Source organism: Drosophila subobscura, chromosome A, assembly GCF_008121235.1.
Source record: "Drosophila subobscura isolate 14011-0131.10 chromosome A, UCBerk_Dsub_1.0, whole genome shotgun sequence".
Lineage (NCBI taxonomy): Eukaryota > Metazoa > Arthropoda > Insecta > Diptera > Drosophilidae > Drosophila > Drosophila subobscura.
In genome coordinates, this window is record NC_048530.1 from 16,860,764 (window position 1) to 16,879,194 (window position 18,431).

At 47.0% G+C, this 18,431-nt stretch overlaps 4 protein-coding genes across 5 annotated transcripts; 3 read left to right on the top strand and 1 right to left on the bottom strand.

Moving 5' to 3' along the window:
• Positions 1 to 67: 67 nt before the first annotated feature.
• On the top strand, positions 68 to 930 carry LOC117903874. The gene has a single exon (XM_034816363.1). The coding sequence runs from the start codon at positions 321 to 323 to the stop codon at positions 900 to 902; it is 582 nt and encodes a 193-aa protein (XP_034672254.1). The 5' UTR covers positions 68 to 320; the 3' UTR covers positions 903 to 930.
• A 4,640-nt stretch (positions 931 to 5,570) lies between these two features.
• LOC117903861 (retinol dehydrogenase 12) lies at positions 5,571 to 11,026 on the top strand. Its single transcript, XM_034816348.1, has 3 exons — positions 5,571 to 5,719; positions 8,612 to 8,933; positions 9,558 to 11,026. The coding sequence occupies exon 3, from the start codon at positions 9,613 to 9,615 to the stop codon at positions 10,795 to 10,797; it is 1,185 nt and encodes a 394-aa protein (XP_034672239.1). The 5' UTR covers positions 5,571 to 5,719; positions 8,612 to 8,933; positions 9,558 to 9,612; the 3' UTR covers positions 10,798 to 11,026.
• Positions 11,027 to 14,484: 3,458 nt separating this feature from the next.
• On the top strand, positions 14,485 to 16,818 carry LOC117903862 (zinc finger protein 572). The gene has a single exon (XM_034816349.1). It carries the CDS (start codon positions 14,844 to 14,846, stop codon positions 16,002 to 16,004), a length of 1,161 nt encoding a protein of 386 aa, XP_034672240.1. The 5' UTR covers positions 14,485 to 14,843; the 3' UTR covers positions 16,005 to 16,818.
• A 300-nt stretch (positions 16,819 to 17,118) lies between these two features.
• Positions 17,119 to 18,020, bottom strand: LOC117903876 (NADH dehydrogenase [ubiquinone] 1 alpha subcomplex subunit 13). Of its 2 annotated transcripts, none has more exons than XM_034816366.1 (3): positions 17,883 to 18,020; positions 17,712 to 17,825; positions 17,119 to 17,617 (listed from the first exon to the last, which is right to left on the bottom strand). In XM_034816366.1, the coding sequence occupies exons 2-3, from the start codon at positions 17,815 to 17,817 to the stop codon at positions 17,259 to 17,261; spliced, it is 465 nt and encodes a 154-aa protein (XP_034672257.1). In that variant the 5' UTR covers positions 17,818 to 17,825; positions 17,883 to 18,020; the 3' UTR covers positions 17,119 to 17,258. The 2 variants fall into 2 exon arrangements, with proteins under 2 accessions (XP_034672257.1, XP_034672258.1); XM_034816367.1 differs by having other exon boundaries at positions 17,712 to 17,828; positions 17,883 to 18,006.
• Positions 18,021 to 18,431: the final 411 nt, after the last annotated feature.

Sequence of the window (18,431 nt, forward strand, 5' to 3'; positions counted from 1 at the left end):
CAGCGCGCTGCTCTCGTGGAGCACCGCCAGGCGGTCGCTCAGCGTATAAGTATCAGTGGCGGGAAGCTAACGGCTTCAAACCGAAAACAACAGGCAAGCGGTAAACGCGCGAAACGTCACCTATAAATTCTACATTCTCCATTCTCTGCATTCGATATTCGCTTTCCCGTTGGAACCGTTGCATTCGAACTGCAAACAAAGCGTGGGTGGCAAAACAAATAAAACGGTCCACACAAAAGACACAACTAAAGCGATTCGTTTACGGTTTTTATTATTTTTTGAGCGTGCGTGATCGAAAGTGAGAAGAAAGTGCAGCAACAATGGCGTTCATGATGCCGGTTATGAAGAACAATTATGATATATACAAGGACACGCGCTCCCGCAAGACCTCCGAGTGTTCCAATGCGAGCAGTAACGGGACCACGGCCGTCGGCAGTGCCTTGGGCACACCGACAGCGACCACCGGTAACCAGCAGCAGCAGCAGCGACGCCGCAAGGTGTCCGAATGCAAGTCCGAGAGTTTCGCCACCTCCCCCTCACACGGGCAGCTGGGTGGTGGTGGCGGCAGCGGTGGACACCGCATGCAAATGCCGCGAACGCAGAGTTCGCGTGCCTTCCCGCGCAACGCATCGCGGAGCTCGAATGGATCCATGATGCTTATTATGTCGCCAACGCGGTCCAGCCCCCTCAGCCGTACGCAAACGGCCTCGGCCCTGGAGCGCCAGGCAGCGGCGACAGCTCAAAGTCAGAATCAGAATCAGCAGAGCCGCCAGCAGAGTAACGGTAATGGTAGCGATGTGAATGCGTCAGCGACCGCCAGCAACGATTATACCAAATTCCACTTGCGACTTGTTGACAAGTTGCGCAAATCTTTCCGCAAGGACAACGGCAAGCGCTCTTGAGAGCGGGCCCATCAGCAGCAGCAGCAGAACAGCAATATCAACAACAACAACAACAGCAACAACAACTACAATGCCAGCGGTAGAGCTGTACGTCGCCCCAGCCACAGCAAGAACAACAGCAACAACCACGACTGGGATGAAATAGAAGCCGCAGCAGCAGAGGACAAAGAAGGAGAAGGAAAAGGAGAAGCAGTACCTGTGCGAGGGGGAGGAATGATCAGTCGATTGGGACGACGCTTCAGGCGCTACTATAAATTCTTCTCCCACGCCAACGTTGTGCCGCCGCAGCTGGCTTTGGAGCTGGACAGAGAAGCAACCAGCAGCTCTGTCGAACAGCTAACAGGCGGCGGCAGTCCCTACCGTCGACGTAACCGTCGTCGCAGCAGCATCGGCAGCGCCAGTCGGCTAAAGATGCGTGTTCTCCGCTCCACCTCCTCGCCAGATTAAGGGAAGGTACTGCAGACAGCGGCAGTGCAGCAGCAAGCGAATGCAGCGAAGGTAACACAAAGAGAAAGAGAAAAAAGTATGAGTGGAGGAGAGTGGATCGGCGGGAGACCGATGCGAGTGAGTGAGTTGGCGATGGTTGGCGGCGGTTGTTTTGCTGAAATAAATAAATGTTAATCACTTTTTTTTTTGTATTCGGTGTACAAATGAAAACTATAACTGTAAATGTAATTTAAATATTATTATATGAATGTTTGTACGTGTTTATATGTATGTATGTGTCTGGGGCAAGGCTTCCAAGTAGTGGTAATATTTAGATCCCAAGCATCCCAAAAAAGACCCTCCCCCCTCCCACGCATTGCGGCGTTGCGTTGATACAACTGAAATTTACACAAAATAAATTTGCAACTGCCAAATTGCATTGTATAACAGTATAACAGTATGACAAAAAACCACATAGACACACAACAAAAAATGACAGTACAACAGATGTTCGATAAAGAAATTATATCTACTATTTTACCGTTAAATGTTGTTATTTGGATGTACATATGTATACATACACAACAGATTACATAATCTGCAAGCGCAAATATTGACAATATATGTAAATACAAACACACACAAACGACTAAACTAAAACAACAACTGGAAATTGTATCAAAAATTATGATAAAATTTCTTGGTTAAAACTGACAAATGAATATTTTCAATTTATTTTATATCTAATGTTATTTAAGAACCTTCGAATTCTAAGTGTACTTCGACCATTTGTAAGTGTAGATATTTTTGTGATGCAGTTTTGGGATGCACTTGCAGATCGCTAAAAACAGACTTGAGAAATCATTTATATCCAAATTGTGAATACCATATACAATATCTATATATACATATACCTAAATGTACTTAAACAAAAACAAAAACAATTAACATACATACATTTAAATTTAATGCTAGTATCATTTTTTTTTTGTCTTAGGTTATAATATTTGTAAAACAAAAGCAAAAACACAAAAACATACACAAAACGATAGAAAGAGAGAAATCTTTATATGTATACACGAGAGAGAGAGTGAGAGATCGATAGAAAACCAAAAATAAAATATAAAATAAAATCAACCAAAATGGAAACTATTTAATTATATTAAGATGTCAGCTGCAGTGCCAGCAGAGGCGGCCACAGAGGGGGGGCCACGTTCTAGTACGTACCACATAACGGCCTGTGGCACAGCCAAGTGCGCATAAAATGCGTTGACAGTCGAGTGGCAATGGCAGTGGCAGTGGCAGTGGGTGAAGCTACTCGACACCGCAAATTAGACGCTGCTTCACGCTCTCCCAATGCACACACCTACATATGTACAAAAGGTAAATCTACATTTTCGCCATCCCATAGGTAGGCCGCCTGCCGCCCTGCCTGCTCTTTGGCATGCGGAAGCAAAGGCAGCAACAGCCGTAGACTACAACCGCCAGAGCGCCACACAACATAAAACTGCAACAAAAATCAATACTAAAATGCAACAAAAAGTTACACAAAAAAATACACTGAATCTGGGCATATGCAAGTGTACCCTAGAAAGCCCATAGCGAAACATATGCTCACCCATGAAAATATTGCACCCTTGGGGCACCTTCTCTTCAGTAATAATTCCATTAACAAACTTTAGCCCCTGCTACCTTATCGGAAAAGGGGTGGATGGCTGCCAGGCTCTGCCAGATCGTCATATGAGAGAAAGTTCTCCCTTTAAAAGATCAATCAACCATTTCCTAGGCAGCTTGCAGACTTGATACCCTGGGAAACTTTTGGGAAACATCTGCGAAATAACACCTCATGGAACTTGCAAAGGGGGGCTTCACCTGTACTAGTCGGGTATACCCGATAACTGGGCGTCATGATGGGGGGAGGGTTGTAACCTTGACCTTTGGACAGACCGCTACGAAATATATGGCCCGAAACCATGCGGAATATGAGATGCGGCATGTGGCACGCCCGCACATCCTCACATCCGCACACCCGCACACCCGCATGGGGCAGATGAATAGACTTGGCCACTCGACTCGTAGCTCTGATAAATATTAGGCCCGGGCGTATGTATGTACATTTGCACTGGAACAAGCAAACAAATACGAATACGAGTACGAGTACGATACATTTGTTCATAGATATTCAACGATAAAAACGTTTAGCGTTCAATTTCAATCAAAACAAAAGTCAACAGAAATACTGAGAAGGGGACTGGACTCTCTGAGTCTGTGTGTCATATCCGATATATTTATTTATTTCTTTATGCATATACGATCCATTTGCCTTTAAAATTCGAGCGCAGCAAATTAGTGGAAACGGTCGAGCCATGACCATGAGACAATACGAGGATGTCACTCTATAGCTGTTGCGTAGATCGAACGATTTTGATATGGTTCTATCTGGTTTAGTTCTTATCTTCGATTTGCTGTAACTGAAGCACCTTAACCAGTTCGAGGCAGTTTTGTTCGTTGACTCTGTTGCAGTTTTTCAAGTTCACATGGCCATAAAGAAGATAAGCCAGATACGTATCCATGTACATGTACATGTACATGTGTATGGTAGGGTTACTGGTTTATAGATTCATAAGTGTCCTCTTCTTGATTTACGAGCGTTTGGTATGGGAATTGTTGTTTTGCGTGTCAATTGAATGATTGATTGGCGAGCAGCAGTTGTACACTTTATGGCACTGGAGAAACCATAAATAGATCGGGAGTTCTTTCCATGCTTGATATACAGCCTCCATGTGGCTGATTCTTCGATTCCAATTACAGCTGAAAGCTCTGTTGAGCGCATGAAACTTCTGTGGAAGTCAAAACCATAATTATGAAACACTTCCAGGAACGTCATAATTAATCTGACTAGAGCCTGCCAGTGCAAAAACAGTGTGCAGAGTCCACGGCTTCCAATTCCAACTACAGCAAAATTTGATAGATGCAAAGCAAAACCTCAGTTACTTCCGGAAATACAACATAATGCATTTGACTATTACGGTAAAGCCAATCAAAACTACTTTCCAGGAACACACGAGCCATGAAATCAAAACCACGTTCAAGAGACTTCCAGGAATGCACCAGTATGAATCTGGCATGGGCTGAAAGCTATCGCCTCTGGCAGAGAGAGAGAGAGAGAGAGGGAAGGCACTGTATGCACTCGGTGCAGCCATAAAGGATGTGGAAATAAACGAAAACAGGTTATCTCTACACTTTCATTGGAATAAACGCAGCTTCATATTGGACAAGCACCCCAAGAACTGTACGATCTGGGTTCGATCATGGGGGTATCAAAATGTTTGACCACCAAATGCCAGTCTACTTTTGATTTCCTGCTCTAGTAATTTGCTGGGTTTTCAGATTCCTCTCCCCTTTCTAACTTTTGTTCTAGTGCCTTCGCTGGCTGTTCCATTCCGTTCCGCTCTTGTTCTTTGCGCGCCTCTCTCTCTCGTGGACCCTCTCTGCTTATTGCTGTTGTTGCTCATTTCATCTTGCTCGTGCTCTTGCTGTTGTTCTCTTTCTCTTTGTCTTTGGCTTTTTGTTTTATTCTGTTTGCTAATTTACGAATCAGTTGAAGCTTGATTGGTCATCGGGAGCAGAAAACTTCATGGAAGGGGGGTCTAGGGGCTATTGTGTGTTCTCTTATGCTGCTATGAAAGGCAACAGGTTTTCATTTTCACTGCCACCCTCCGCCCTCCCTGCCCGCACCGACTCAAACATCGCTCACTCTGGTTGAGACACGCGCGTGCCACATTCAAGTTGATGCTAAATTGAACAGTTGTTGAACAATTCCCAGCTCCGATCCTCTTTTGGTAGGCAATGCCACGGCCGCCTGAGTGACCTTCCTCTATTTTCAGACTTTTGTTGATGTTTGTTATGGGACGTAGACAGAGGGGAGCTGCTCCTCTTTATTTCTAAAATCTTTAAAATGCTCCACCTTTTTTTGACATGACCTGTCCCCACACTTTCGACTCCACGGCTCTCTCTCTCTCTCTCTCTCTCTCATTATCTCTGTTCCCTTTTAATCCGCTCTCTTTCAATGGATTCAACGGATCGGAAGCCCTCTCTTTCAATATTCCTCTCTTTCCAATCGATTTATGTAGCTCATTGCGGCTGGTCAGTTTCGCAGTTTCTGGATTATCTCTAGGGAAAAAATGAATGTTTTATTTTGTGCTGCAGTCAGACATTCAAGTTGAATATAAGAAAGCGGCGATATGTGCCACAGCGTACAGAGTACAGTCGCCTCCTGCGCGCGTGTGTTGTGACAAGTTGTTTACTTTTGGTTCTACTTCTCGTGTTTGGGTCGTTTTGGGCTGTTTTTGGCAGCGCATCCACTGATGATTATTCGCTCGAAGATCAAGGTCAGTCCCATCTAATCCCAAATCCCCATGCGCTTATATAACGCAATTATGTGTCCCAATTATGTGGCCCACGCCCACTCGGCCGCATTGACGTCGTGGGTACATAGGCGGCATGAGCACATTCGGGTGGCACTTTGATAGCAAGCTAAGAGCAAAGCTTACACAATTTCTTTGACACAATTAAGCCCGCGCGTCGCAGGTGTAGCCTGTGCATGTGGCGGTGGGAAGCTAATAGCATCCAAAGGAGATTAAGGCCGACTGCCCTAAGAGGATAAAAGGATGTTCGCGTATCGTGCACAAAGCGGAAGCCACGCCACGGCAGACTGGATCCAAATGTAATGTCAGAGGTATGCGCATATGCGCCTCCTCCAGCTGCAAGCCGGCAAAATAAATGCTCGAATTATGGTAATTTCCTGCAACCTTTTTTCGCAATTGTGCTCCTTGAAAGCCACAAGAGACAAAAGAGAATATCCTGAATCGTGGCAACTTCCAGCAATTAGTTCGCAAAGTTGTGGCATGCACGAAACAATGTTTCAATGTTGGGCATTCCTTTCAAATAAACTATATGAAAATCAAATACAAAATTTCAATAGAAGTTAGACTAAAGTTTAACTCATTTTCTCTTGAAATGCATAGTAGTACATGGTAGCTGCCACACAGTGTTGCAATTACCAAGCAGTCTGTGTAGGACACCTCCTGTGGTGCAAGCTAAAACTGATGGAAAATTGAGCGACAAGACAGCCAGAAAGTGATCAAGTGCAGAGACATTAAGCACAAGTATTATTCGTGCACCCTTATCACTATAGTTCCTAGATCAAATTAGTTTTATATCATTTAAAATGTTATATTATTTGCATTATAATACTACTTATAAGACACGTGCAAGCCGCAGCGCAGCAGCAGCGCAGCGCCTTTTTCTATGCACAATGCGCGTAGATGAGGGGCCGTGCCGTGCCGACCCCTAAACTAGAGCGAGTGATAAGAGTGTACGAATCAGACAGATGTGTGGTTTGCGGGCTTAGAGTTGAGCATCTGATCAGTTTGGTTTACACTCTCCAAGGGTAACAACATGTTGGACATTTCCTAATGATATTTAATCGATTTTTGAAAGCACATACGGTGCTGTGTCGGTGTGAAAACCTTTCCGTCTGAGACCATCTTAAATGCTTATCCCACGAAAGCGCAAGAAAACAAAACGAAACGTTCTAGAACTAACTGGTTCTGCATTGACAGCCTTCAGCAAGGGTCGCCCCGTCTCGTGGCCCGGCAGTGGAAAATTCCCAAAAAAACAAAAGAGTCTCAAATAAAAGGAACCAGGGTATCCGTGAGGTGGCTGCTACTGCTCATCGATTTAACAGTGGGGAAACACAAGCGTCTGACGACGCGTTGTCCTGACCTAGTCCAAAGTTGCGCACTCTCTCGGCCCTACCGCCGCTCTCCAGCCGTTTTTTTGGGCCGACTCCTGCGCTCCGACCCTGTATGTGCCGACGATATGTTAATATAAGGTTAGGGCCTACGATTTTGTAAGCTTATTTTATTGTGATGATTATTCGGTTTTTGTCATTCGCTTTGGTTTAGTTCTTAGTTTGTTTCGTGCCTCTTTGTGGAGTGCCTCACCTTTGATTAATGCACCCTTATCCTGCCTCTCTCTCTCTCTCTGGTTTATTCTTTCTTTTTTCTCAATTACACTCTCTCTCTGTCTCTTACTGTGTTTTCCTCTCTTCCTGGCTGATGTTTGGCATGTGAAAACGCACGTCAGCCACCGAAAAAAAAATTAAATAAGGCACCGCAAGACCTCAAATCCTGTGACCCCTGCGACTTGCTTTTCGGCCCGAGTCAAGGACATTCAACTCTGCTCTTTCGTCATTACCCGCTTTTCCATGTTATTGTCGTTGTTGTCGTATTTTTGGTTTGTGTTTGTGCTTTTCCCCATCGATTTTCGTGCGTGTTGCTCGACGGATTTCCCCCAAATTACGGGGTTGGAGGTGCGAACACGGCCGGCGCTTGTTAAGAGACTTCAAAGCAAAGTGCAAGTCCAAGTCCAAGTCATAACCAGCCAGCCGGTGCTGGTGCGAATGAATTTTTCATAGTCTTGGCCTTGTCAGCCAACGGGGCGAGCGCGGCCAGGCACCTCTGTGATCCTCGGCAGGTGCTCTCGCGACCCATGGGGTCTTGATCTCCGAGCCGCACGGCACGAAAATCAGGTGACTCGACCAAGCGACCGATGCTCTCTTCGGGAAGAGAGAGAGAGAGAGAGAGACGTGAAACATCGTGATGCGAATTGGAATGGCCTCATTATGAGAAAGGGGAGTGGTGGTGTGCGAACAACAGACAAGGCAGGCCGAAGAAGGAAGCCACAAAAAGAGTGCTCCGCGAATGAGTGAGCAAAACAAACGTGAGCAACAGCAGCGAGCAAGGCAGAATGCAAGAGAAAGGCAGAAGCAGCAGCAATGAAAAGAACAAACTGGAAGCCGAAGCATTTGATACTCTTGCAAATCGAGCTGTACTGATTATCTAATGATATGATTTGGAATTATAAATTCACGAATTTATGGATGAATAATGGATCGTTGCTACGGTTATTTGTGTTTTTTTTAAGTGGGAAACATTTGCTGACTGCTGATCAATAGAATATTTGCATCAATCTATGGGCTTCCATTTCTGTGTTGCTCAAACATTGGAATACCTTTCTGCAGAAGAGTATAGTAAAAATTGAACAAAGTGAAAGTTGAAGAGAAACACTCGAATTTATGGCCAAGCCGCAGCTGCGGCACATGCAGCCGAAGCAGCAGCAGCAGCAGAAGTGGCAGAGGCAGAGGCATGTTAATAACAGCAGACAGTGTCGAGGCAAACCGCCTCGAAACAAAACAACAAAAAAACACTTATTTTCAGGTTATTTTTTGACGTGTTAGCGGCTCAGACGGAGAGCCGTAAGCTTACAATTGGAGCCTACATTCAGTTGGTTAAGATCAGGCCAGTCGTTTGGACGCAACGGCCAAGAAGAGGCACCACCAATCCATAAACATAAACAGAAGAGGCGATTCGAGGCGCTTCAGAGCGGAGTCAGCCACTTCCTAATCGATCGAGCAAACGAAAGTGGAAATGTGCGAAATTGCCACCTGAGATCACCTGAGCAAGAATCGTGTTGGCCAAAAGCCTCAGTTGGATCTGTGTTCCCATCATTGTCTCCAGTGCCAGCGATAAGAAATATTCGGTAAGTCACGAAATCAGCGGCAGGTGGACGAGCTGTTGGCACTCAAAAGAAAGTTGGGTAATTTCCCGCACAAGAATGCGTCGAATATGTCAATGAAAGTGGCGTCGAAATGTTGGTTCGTTGGTTCGGAATGTGGAATGGGGTTCTGCTCTGCCGGCCGACAATCAATATTTGAGCGCCACAAATGATAATTGTGGGTAAAACAGTGCCCAAAATGCTTTCATTCAAGCGTAATTCATTGAATTGGCCAGTTGGCATGAGTGTAACAATAAAAAAGTGGAAATAAAATTAAAGAACTTGCCGCTCGCATATAATAATCGATAAAATACGTTATAGGGGGAGCTTAAGGTGCTTTAGTTTCAGATGTTTAGATGCTACTAAAAAATATATACCCAAAACAGTTTTATAGTCTTCTTCTTCTTAAAACAATTATTTTATTGTAGGTTATCCATAATTACAGATCATATTCCACTGGCTCTTTCACCAACAAACATATAAACACACGATCCACACATGCTCCACTTGAGATCCACAACCACTTCCATGCCCTTACTTGTTCCCTACCCACAAAACAAAAATTGAACTTTCTTTTCTCTCTCTTTTCCTCTCTCTCTCTGCACGCAGTTAGAAGCCACGCACACACACACGCACAGCGACACACTTGCATACATAGCCAGCAATGACGGAGGCTGTCACAGCCATTGGCGGAACAGGGACAACAGCACTGCCAGCCGGCTTCGATCCGACCGCGGAGGCGGTGGAGAAGACGCTCTGCTTTCGAGGATTCTGGGCGTGGTGCGTGCTCCTGCTGCTGATCGGGCTCTGTGCACTGTTCGTTATGTGGCTGCTGCGCAAGTGCATCCAGGGCCCCGTCTACCGCAAGGCGAACCGCATCGATGGCAAGGTGGTGATCGTCACCGGCTGCAACACGGGCATCGGCAAGGAGACGGTGTTGGAGCTGGCCCGAAGGGGGGCCAAGGTGTATATGGCCTGCCGCGACCCGGGACGCTGTGAGGCAGCCCGCATCGAGATCATGGACCGCACCCAGAACCAGCAGCTATTCAATCGCAGCCTGGACCTCGGCTCCCTGGAGTCCGTTCGCAACTTTGTGGCCCGCTTCAAGTCGGAGGAGTCGCGCCTGGATCTGCTGATCAACAACGCCGGCATCATGGCCTGTCCCCGATCGCTCACCGCCGATGGCTACGAGCAGCAGCTGGGCGTAAACCACTTGGGCCACTTTCTGCTTACCAACCTGCTGCTCGACCGGCTCAAGCAGGCCAAGCCCAGCCGGATCGTGGTGGTCAGCTCGGCAGCCTACCTCTTTGGGCGCATCAATCGCGAGGACATCATGAGCGAGCGCAAGTACAGCAAGTTCTTTGGAGCCTACAGCCAGTCGAAGCTGGCCAACATCCTCTTCACCCGCAAGCTGTCGGCCCTGCTGCACGACACTGGGGTCACGGTCAACTGCTGCCACCCGGGCGTGGTCCGCACCGAGCTGAACCGCCACTTTGCCGGCCCCGCCTGGCTGAAGAGCGCCCTGCAGGTTGTCTCGCTGTACTTCTTTAAGAGCCCCAAGGCCGGGGCCCAGACCACGTTGCGCTTGGCCCTCGACCCGTCACTGGAGGGCTCCTCCGGCGGCTACTATTCGGACAGCATGCGCTTTCCCCTGTTTCCCTGGGCACGCAACATGGATACTGCCGACTGGCTCTGGCGGGAGAGCGAGAAGCTTGTGGGTCTGCCCCCCATAGAGCCGCCACCGGTACAGAATGGCAATGGGAGCACCAACGGGAGTGCCAACGGTAATGGCAGCACAGGTACCGCACCCGCCGACACAGTGGACACCGTTGTGGTCAATCGCTCGTAGTCGTCGTAGTCGTAGGGAAGACGGGGGTTCGGTTCGAAGACCTTGCACTTAATTTATTTGATAGTTTTTAATACCCTTGCAGAGAGCTCTGCAAATCGATCTGCAAGGGTATCAAACGCTTCGGCCCCACCGAAGCTGGCTTTCTTTTCTTGTTGTTTTTTTTTTTTGTTTTTTTTCTTCATGTCCTCTACATAACTTTAAGTTGAATCTACATTAAATTAAATGGTAAACTTAACATGCGATGAAATCTTCACGCTTTACTCAGTTACGCTCTCTCTCTCTATATTACACTCTGCTATACCTGCATACGAAATGCATAATAATGCAAGGGTGAAGCATTCCCAATGTTCCCTCAACAAAGAGGCGTTTGGTTGGCACCACCAGACGCAATCATATTAGATAGATAGCTCGGGAGAGAGGAAAGTAGAGCTCCGCACCCAGCATAAGTACACCTTGCAATCCTCATGTTTCTCTCTCGCTCAGCACCGCTCTTCAAGTGCATAATTTCACTCTCCCACCAGTCTCCGTCGCCCTCCACAATTCCCTTTCTTCTACACTCATCTGTCTTCTCATTCTTTCTTACTGTTGGCAATTTGGCAGTACAACAGCAACAACATTAGCATAACAAGCAAAATTTGCGAGAACAAAGCTAAATCAATGAGAACAAACGCTGACGATGTCGCCGCCGCTGTCGGCTGACTGCAATTTAATGTGACGTGAGTGAGTGAGCAAGCAGACGAGCAGAAGGTGAGTCAGTGAGTGGGACCGACAGTCAGAGACGTCGACAGTCACACTGGCGCTCTTTCTCTTCCTCGCATCCCCCGCTTTGTTCATTCATTCGCATGCCATTAGCATTAATGGTCGTAGGGGAAGGGAGAGGGACAAGCGAGCGAGCGGCGGAGAGACTGCAATTAAACCCATGCATGCCCATGGGGTCGTTCTGGTACGTAACTGCAAATTATGGGTGTGCCAAAAGTGAAAATCACAGAACTCAACTCCCAATTGCACCAATTTTTGTATTTTTGTATACTGTTGCAATAAATTAAAACATTCCGCACTGTGTAACACCATAATTTTGTGCAGTCATAATATTTTCCATTTTATTTGAATAAAAATAAAAGAAGGAAAAAAGAAAATAATAGAAAAAAAAACTATTCAGTATTTGCATCATACCAAAAAACTTTAAGTGCAAATTCAAGAAATGTATTATTAGATAACAAGCTTTTACAAACTGATGCATGTTTAGGATGCCATTGTGGGGTTAAAGACGGCACACAGCATTTGCACAAAAAACTGCAATGGAAAATTCCACTCGCTCATGAGTGTATTTTGATTGCGTGTCTCCCCCCTTGCTAACGGCGCCGGCTAGGCCCTACCCCAACAGCTGTTCTATTCGGAGAAACGGGAATTTGATCAATAAGAATTGCATTGCGGAAATAGAGCATACGATATGTGCATACATACATACATACATATGTACATACGTACATATGAACGTACAATGCATGTGCAAATACATACATACATATGTATATGTATATGTATATGTATGTGATTGGACATTGAGCTTCTGTCGCAGCCCGTAGGTGCCGGTGGAATGTAAATAGAGAGAGAGAGAGAGAGAGCGGTACAGAGGAGAGTGGGTTAAACGGTGTATACAGGTGACGTCCCCTGACTTCAAAATGCAGAAACGTGCATGCCGATGCCGATTGCCAGCAACAAGGTTTTTCCCCTCTGAAAACTTGGATGATCGTATGCCCAAATGGAAGAAAGTGTTTTCCATTCGATAAATAGAAAGACTTCTCCTTCGAGTCTGGCACGTACGCGTACCGTGCTCCAAAAAGTGGTCGGTTGCATTCGGATATGAAATTCTAAGCGAAACTAAAGAAGAAGATTCCAGAAACTTTGGATGGCTGCATGGAAGGTGGGGTGTGCATCTGGCATGGGGTTCGATGTCACGCCGACGGGCTTATGTAAGTGCCTGGTTTTGGCTCTATTACACACATGATTCCGTTCCGTTTACTTCCTCCAATTCCCACCACCCTCAATCAAGTGTACAATGATCGTAGGAATTGTGAAATTGCTTGCAGGCGACGTCAATGCGTCGCGAAAAATTTGAGATAATATACAACAAAAAGTGCAATACGACTACACGAGTGTAACACGAGTTGAATATTCATCAACCTACCGCAATCCGCATTGATTAGCATGTTATAACCAGAAAACTAAACATAGAAACTGCAACATTTCGACATTTAAATTGTAATAAATAATAAAAAAAAATCATTTTGTGAAAATCAAATTCGCATTCAGCTTTTTGGGCATACAATATGTCGACGCCAATTAAATCATTTATTTTAAATATATTTTTGTAGATGTGCATTTGTCGCTTTGATTTGCCATTTCCATTCATTCATTTAGGTACAAATTGATATTTGACAGCTTTGATATTATGGGACACGTTCACACTCTCGAGTATAAACTTGACTTTCGATCCTACACCCCTCTGACGGCAGCAAAACTCTAGTGGACTTTCAGTATTTGGATTGCCAACTAACGGCGCTTGTGATGACGCTAAAGAGCGAGAGAAAGTGAGCAAGAGAGCCATCCCCCCTTCCCTATGTGCATAGGTAACCCATCCCATTGGCGAGGTCATTACCTTTTCGTGGCTTTTCCGATCTACAAAAATTTCCACGCCAACTTGCAATATGTGTGGAAATTCGTGTGTGGCTGACTCAACCCCAGAAGTTATTTCTACGTTTCTACATTGTGGGATGGAATTGGATGGCGATGGGAATGGGAAGGGGAATGGGGGATGGGATGTCGTTCATCAGTCGTCGTCAATCGTCAATAATTGGTTCAAGGTTGTAATCTGGCGGGTCCAAAGAAGTGACGCCTGGTTAATGAATGACACAAAAACACAAAAACAACAGAAGAAAATTGCACACTAAAAAATAAAAAAAACTTGTGGGGTAAACAAATGCAAACAGCATCTAAAGTGCAGCCAATTCGACACTATTTATAGATATGAGGCGCTGGCGGATTTCTTTAATGGCCGATAAAAACATTTCCCACATCACACCACCCACCACACCGCAGCACCACCCACAAAACGGTTTTGGCGACGTGACAAAAGCAGCATCGAAAATAGTCCAAAAGGCATGACATCTGAGTATCTCAGGGGAGCAGGGGGCAGGAGGCAGGGCAGGGCAGGGCAGAGGCATGTCCCAAATGGATAGCACGTTTATACGAGATGTGCGATGCCATGCAAACTGCAAAATCACAAAACTGCATGCATTTATTTATAATAGATGTCAGAGCAGTGTTGCAAAGACTCCCGCAGATGTTCCCTGGAATAAGGGGCATCACTGTTTGGTTTAAAAGATCTCCAGCTCAAGCTATTAAATATGCCTCAAATCAAACATATTCAGTGATTTATTCATAACAATCATAAGGCCACATTATTTAATTATATAGTTAAATTGCCGCCAGCAAGTAAATACAAAATTTATTCTAAATTCGAATCAAGCCGCTCAAATTGACGTAGCCGCTACGTAGCTGTTGAGCCGCCCGAACGGCGACTGGTTAACAGGGCTGCCATTTGTCAGTGCTCGCTGGCCAGATCGATGAACAATTGAAAACGCACTAAAAATGCCCGACAAAAATACCAGCACACATTCGGCCAGACCATGCCATGTCCACCATCTTGGGTACGAAGTTGCCACAATTGATAAAGTCGGAAAGAAGGAAAAAACTACCCAATCTCGCAAAAAAATAAGTGTTGACTATTGTAAGAAAAAATTTTACATATCGCAGTACGCGCCAAAAGAAACCCGGCAAGGAAATTCGCTGAGAAACTACATTAAAACTACATTAAAAGGCGCATTAAAACGCTCGTGTGTCTCTGTCGTTGAGAAGGAGGGAGGTGTGGTTGAAGAGAGGAGAGGAGAGGCGGCGCTGACGCCACGCCACACACTGCACGCCGCACAGCGAGACACACACGCCAAAGAGCAAATCGAAAAGGGCCCCAGACGCCGCACAACATAATGCCCTCGAAGCGCAAGTACCAGAGCATATCCAGCGGCAGTCCCGCTGTAATCAAGGAGGAAATAGTGCCCGTGCTCATACAAACGGAGTCGGAGGATGGCGAAAGTGGCGACGTGCCACACTACACATATTCCTACACGACCACCGCGGAGGAGGACGACGCCGAGACGACGGAGGTGATCACCATGGACGATCGCCAGGAGGTGATTATCGATGAGAACGGGCACGCGGTGACGCTGCAGCAGCTAGTGGAGAACAGCACCGTCGAGGAGGTGGAGACCATCGAGCAGGGCGACGGCACGCACACAATTCTACGCATTGTGCCCAGCATTCGCGGCGGCCACCACGAGGAAGAGGGCGACGGCGACATTGAGGGCGAGGGCGATGGTGAGGGTGAGGAAGATGAGGAGGAGCTGGAGGAGGAGATCGAGCAGGATGAGGAGCACGAGGGCGAGGAGACTCTGGGCATTGAGCACGAGGGCATCGAGGAGGAGGACGAGGAGGGTGTCGCCTCCATTGTATTCGAGGGCACCATTGACCACAGCCTGGAGGGAGACGTGCGCAACAAGACCTTCTACTGCCCCAACTGTGGCAACTGCTACAGCGCCGCCGGCTCCCTGAAGCTGCATATGCGCGCCTGCCTGCGCCAGCGCAACGAGATCTCGCCCGAGGACCGCAAGTGTACCGTCTGCAGCAAGGTCTTCAACTCGGTGGCCTACCTCAAGGAGCACATGATGCGCCACACCGGGGAGCAGCCGTTCCGCTGCACCCGCTGCTATCGCAAGTTCATCGATCAGCAGAAGTTCAACGCGCACATGGAGTCGCACAAGCATCAGGACAAGCTGGAGGCCGAGGCCGTCGCCCTGGCCGCCCAGCATGGCGGCAAGAAGGTCGTGGTGAAGGAATTCAACTGCTCCTTCTGCAACGAGGACTTCACCGTGGTGTTCGATGTGGGACAGGTGAAGCGGCGCTACGCCTGCGACAGCTGCCGCAACAAGTACTCGAATGCGGAGGCCCTGCGCCAGCACAAGCAGCTGGTGGAGGAGAAGCGCGAGTTCACGTGCGATCGTTGCGGCCGCAAGTTCGTCTTTGAGGGCTTCCTGCAGCGCCATTTACCCACGTGCGATGGCAGCATCAAGCGTCGGCGCGACATGAAGTAGAGCTGGCAGCAACGTGATGACAATTGGCGGCCGACGAACCCTCGGAGGCGGCGGCAGCGGCAGCGGCACCCTCGACAGCAGCTGAGCAACCACAACGATCATAACGATCAGCTGCAGTTCGAGGTGGATCCACTGATGGTTTCACCAATGCATTACGTTGTTATCAAACAGGAGGCAGGCAAGAAGTACGACGATGACAATGAGGGAGGGGGAGGATGAGGTCGCGGATGTGCGGCGAAAGAAAAATACAAGCAAGAGAAAGAAAAGGAACAGTAGTAGAAGTTAGCAAGCGAAAGGATGGAGGAACGGACAAGTGGATGGCTCCATCACCCACCCGCCCGCCAGCAGGCGGCGACAATCAAATCGCTTTTAACTGTGTACAATTTTCGTTATATTCTGATGTCGTTTTCGTGGCGGGCAGGAGAGTGATTCAACAGCGAGCAGAGCGAGAAGTCCAAAAATCTTGAGTTACATTTACATATATATTAAAATAGGTATAGTGAAATACATCTAATTTTTTTTTGATTTTAAACATTTTATGCCCAAAAATTAATTGTTGAAGAAAGAAGTAAAAGAGTTATGGAAAGGCTTGAGGCGCTCCCATTTACGTAGGAATACGAATAACTTTAAGAAACAGAAGCCACCCTTTTTTGTTTATCAAAATGTAAGCTAACAAAATAGTTCGATTCCTTGACCAGAGAGACAAAGATAGCGGGAGAGGAAGAGCGAGAGCGAGGGAGCGGCAGTTCTCGCGCGTAAATGTATAGCTTAATATTAATTACCTTATTAAACATTACTTTCTATTATAACTGTACTTCTATTCAGCTATTGAAACTAATTAATGCTTAGACGACACCCTGGAATAAAGCCAAACCACACAGAGAGAGAACAAAGTAAACGCGTTTGGCTCGGATCGGATGGGTTGGGGACATTGGGGACTACCCGCAGCATCATCGACCCGCAACACTGGAGCAGGCGTTTTCCTAACCAAACGGCAACACCGATGCGCCGGTGGCGACCAACTACTGTCCATCTGGTAACCCTAGGACAAGCGCAATCCACCGCGCACCACCCACACCCGAACCCAGAAATGCAGGAGAATCGTTTCGTTTCTTTTTTTTCCCACATTTCAATCAATCTCGCGACTTGTAATTGAGTGCAATGAGCGGGCGCGCTTAGGCAATTCTATAAACAAAAAAGCTTCACATTATGCATTAACTAAGGAGCAGTACGCTGCTTCGACTCGGCCTTGGCTTACGACCAGAGCTTGATGTGGGCACGCTTGGCGTACGACTTCCAGTCGGCATGGGCATAGAACTCCTTGAAGATGGGCGTCACTAGGGTGTCCTCGGGCAGGGTCTTGAAGACGGGCTCGCCGTACCAGGTGCCCACCTCCCAGCCGGGCACATTCTTCATCAGCTCGGCCTCCTCGTCGCGGTTGCGACGCAGCTGGCGCAGGAACTCACGATCGCGCTCGGCAATCAGGATCGGGAAGATGACATTCTGAGCCGAACGCATCTCGATCTCGTCGCGCTTCACCTTTTTAGCCGTCAGATAGTAGATGCCCAGACCGACGGTGGTGACGGCCACATAAGTGCCGATCATGGTGAAGCCTGCCACGGGAGCAAAGGTTATCGAATGCACACAGTTGCGGAGGAGGAGAGGAGAGTACGATGACGGGGATGAGGATGAAGATCCCCCACTCACCTGTGAAGTAGCTCTTGGGAGGCACACGGGCAAAGGGAATCTTCTTGTAGCCACCGGCTGGAGGCAGGTCCTGCTTAGGGGGCACATGTGGCACGGCCGTGGCCATGGTGACTGCTGCTGTGGGGCCAAAGCGGTGATTAAATGTCATTGCATGTATTTGCCATAACTTACGCTATAGAATTTGTATTGAAAAAATAAGAAATCGGCCGTCAAAAATGTCAAGACGCGTTTTGCATAACACTAGGGCTGGCCCACAACCGATTTCCCTATCGATTACGTGATTTTGGTCAGCTATCGAATATCGCTGGAGGAAATATTAAATTTTGTGATGTTTTTGAGAATAATCAAGCTTTAAGCTCGATCTAAAATATTTAAGGTTTTGGATTTGCCTGGCGAAGAGCTAGAGTTGTCTGGAAAATAAACTACATATACAGACCGACAGATCATATCGATATATCGTAGCCTCATCTCCAGGGATATGCACAGCTGTGTCGACAAAGCTGCCAACTCATTTTACGAATACTAGCAGGCATTGGATAAAATTTAGTTTCTAACTTAGTTTTCCGTCATTTATCAGTATTTTCTCGAGCGTGTAAGCAATTCACCAAATATATATTTTGTCGCGCCACCGCCAATTGGTAAAATAAACGAGTAAAATGTACGTTTTTCGGTGCTTGACTGCACCAGGCGTCGGCCTACGCCAGCAATGCCGCACATCGG

Excerpts from the sequence above, each read along its gene's own strand:
- LOC117903874 (XM_034816363.1), top strand. The coding sequence starts at position 321 with ATGGCGTTCATGATGCCGGTTATGAAGAACAATTATGATATATACAAG.
- LOC117903861 (XM_034816348.1), top strand. The coding sequence starts at position 9,613 with ATGACGGAGGCTGTCACAGCCATTGGCGGAACAGGGACAACAGCACTG.
- LOC117903862 (XM_034816349.1), top strand. The coding sequence starts at position 14,844 with ATGCCCTCGAAGCGCAAGTACCAGAGCATATCCAGCGGCAGTCCCGCT.
- LOC117903876 (XM_034816366.1), bottom strand. The coding sequence starts at position 17,817 with ATGGCCACGGCCGTGCCACATGTGCCCCCTAAGCAGGACCTGCCTCCA. Across the intron at positions 17,618-17,711 it reads TCCCAAGAGCTACTTCACAG|GCTTCACCATGATCGGCACT; the intron begins GTGAGTGGGGGA and ends CTCCCGTGGCAG.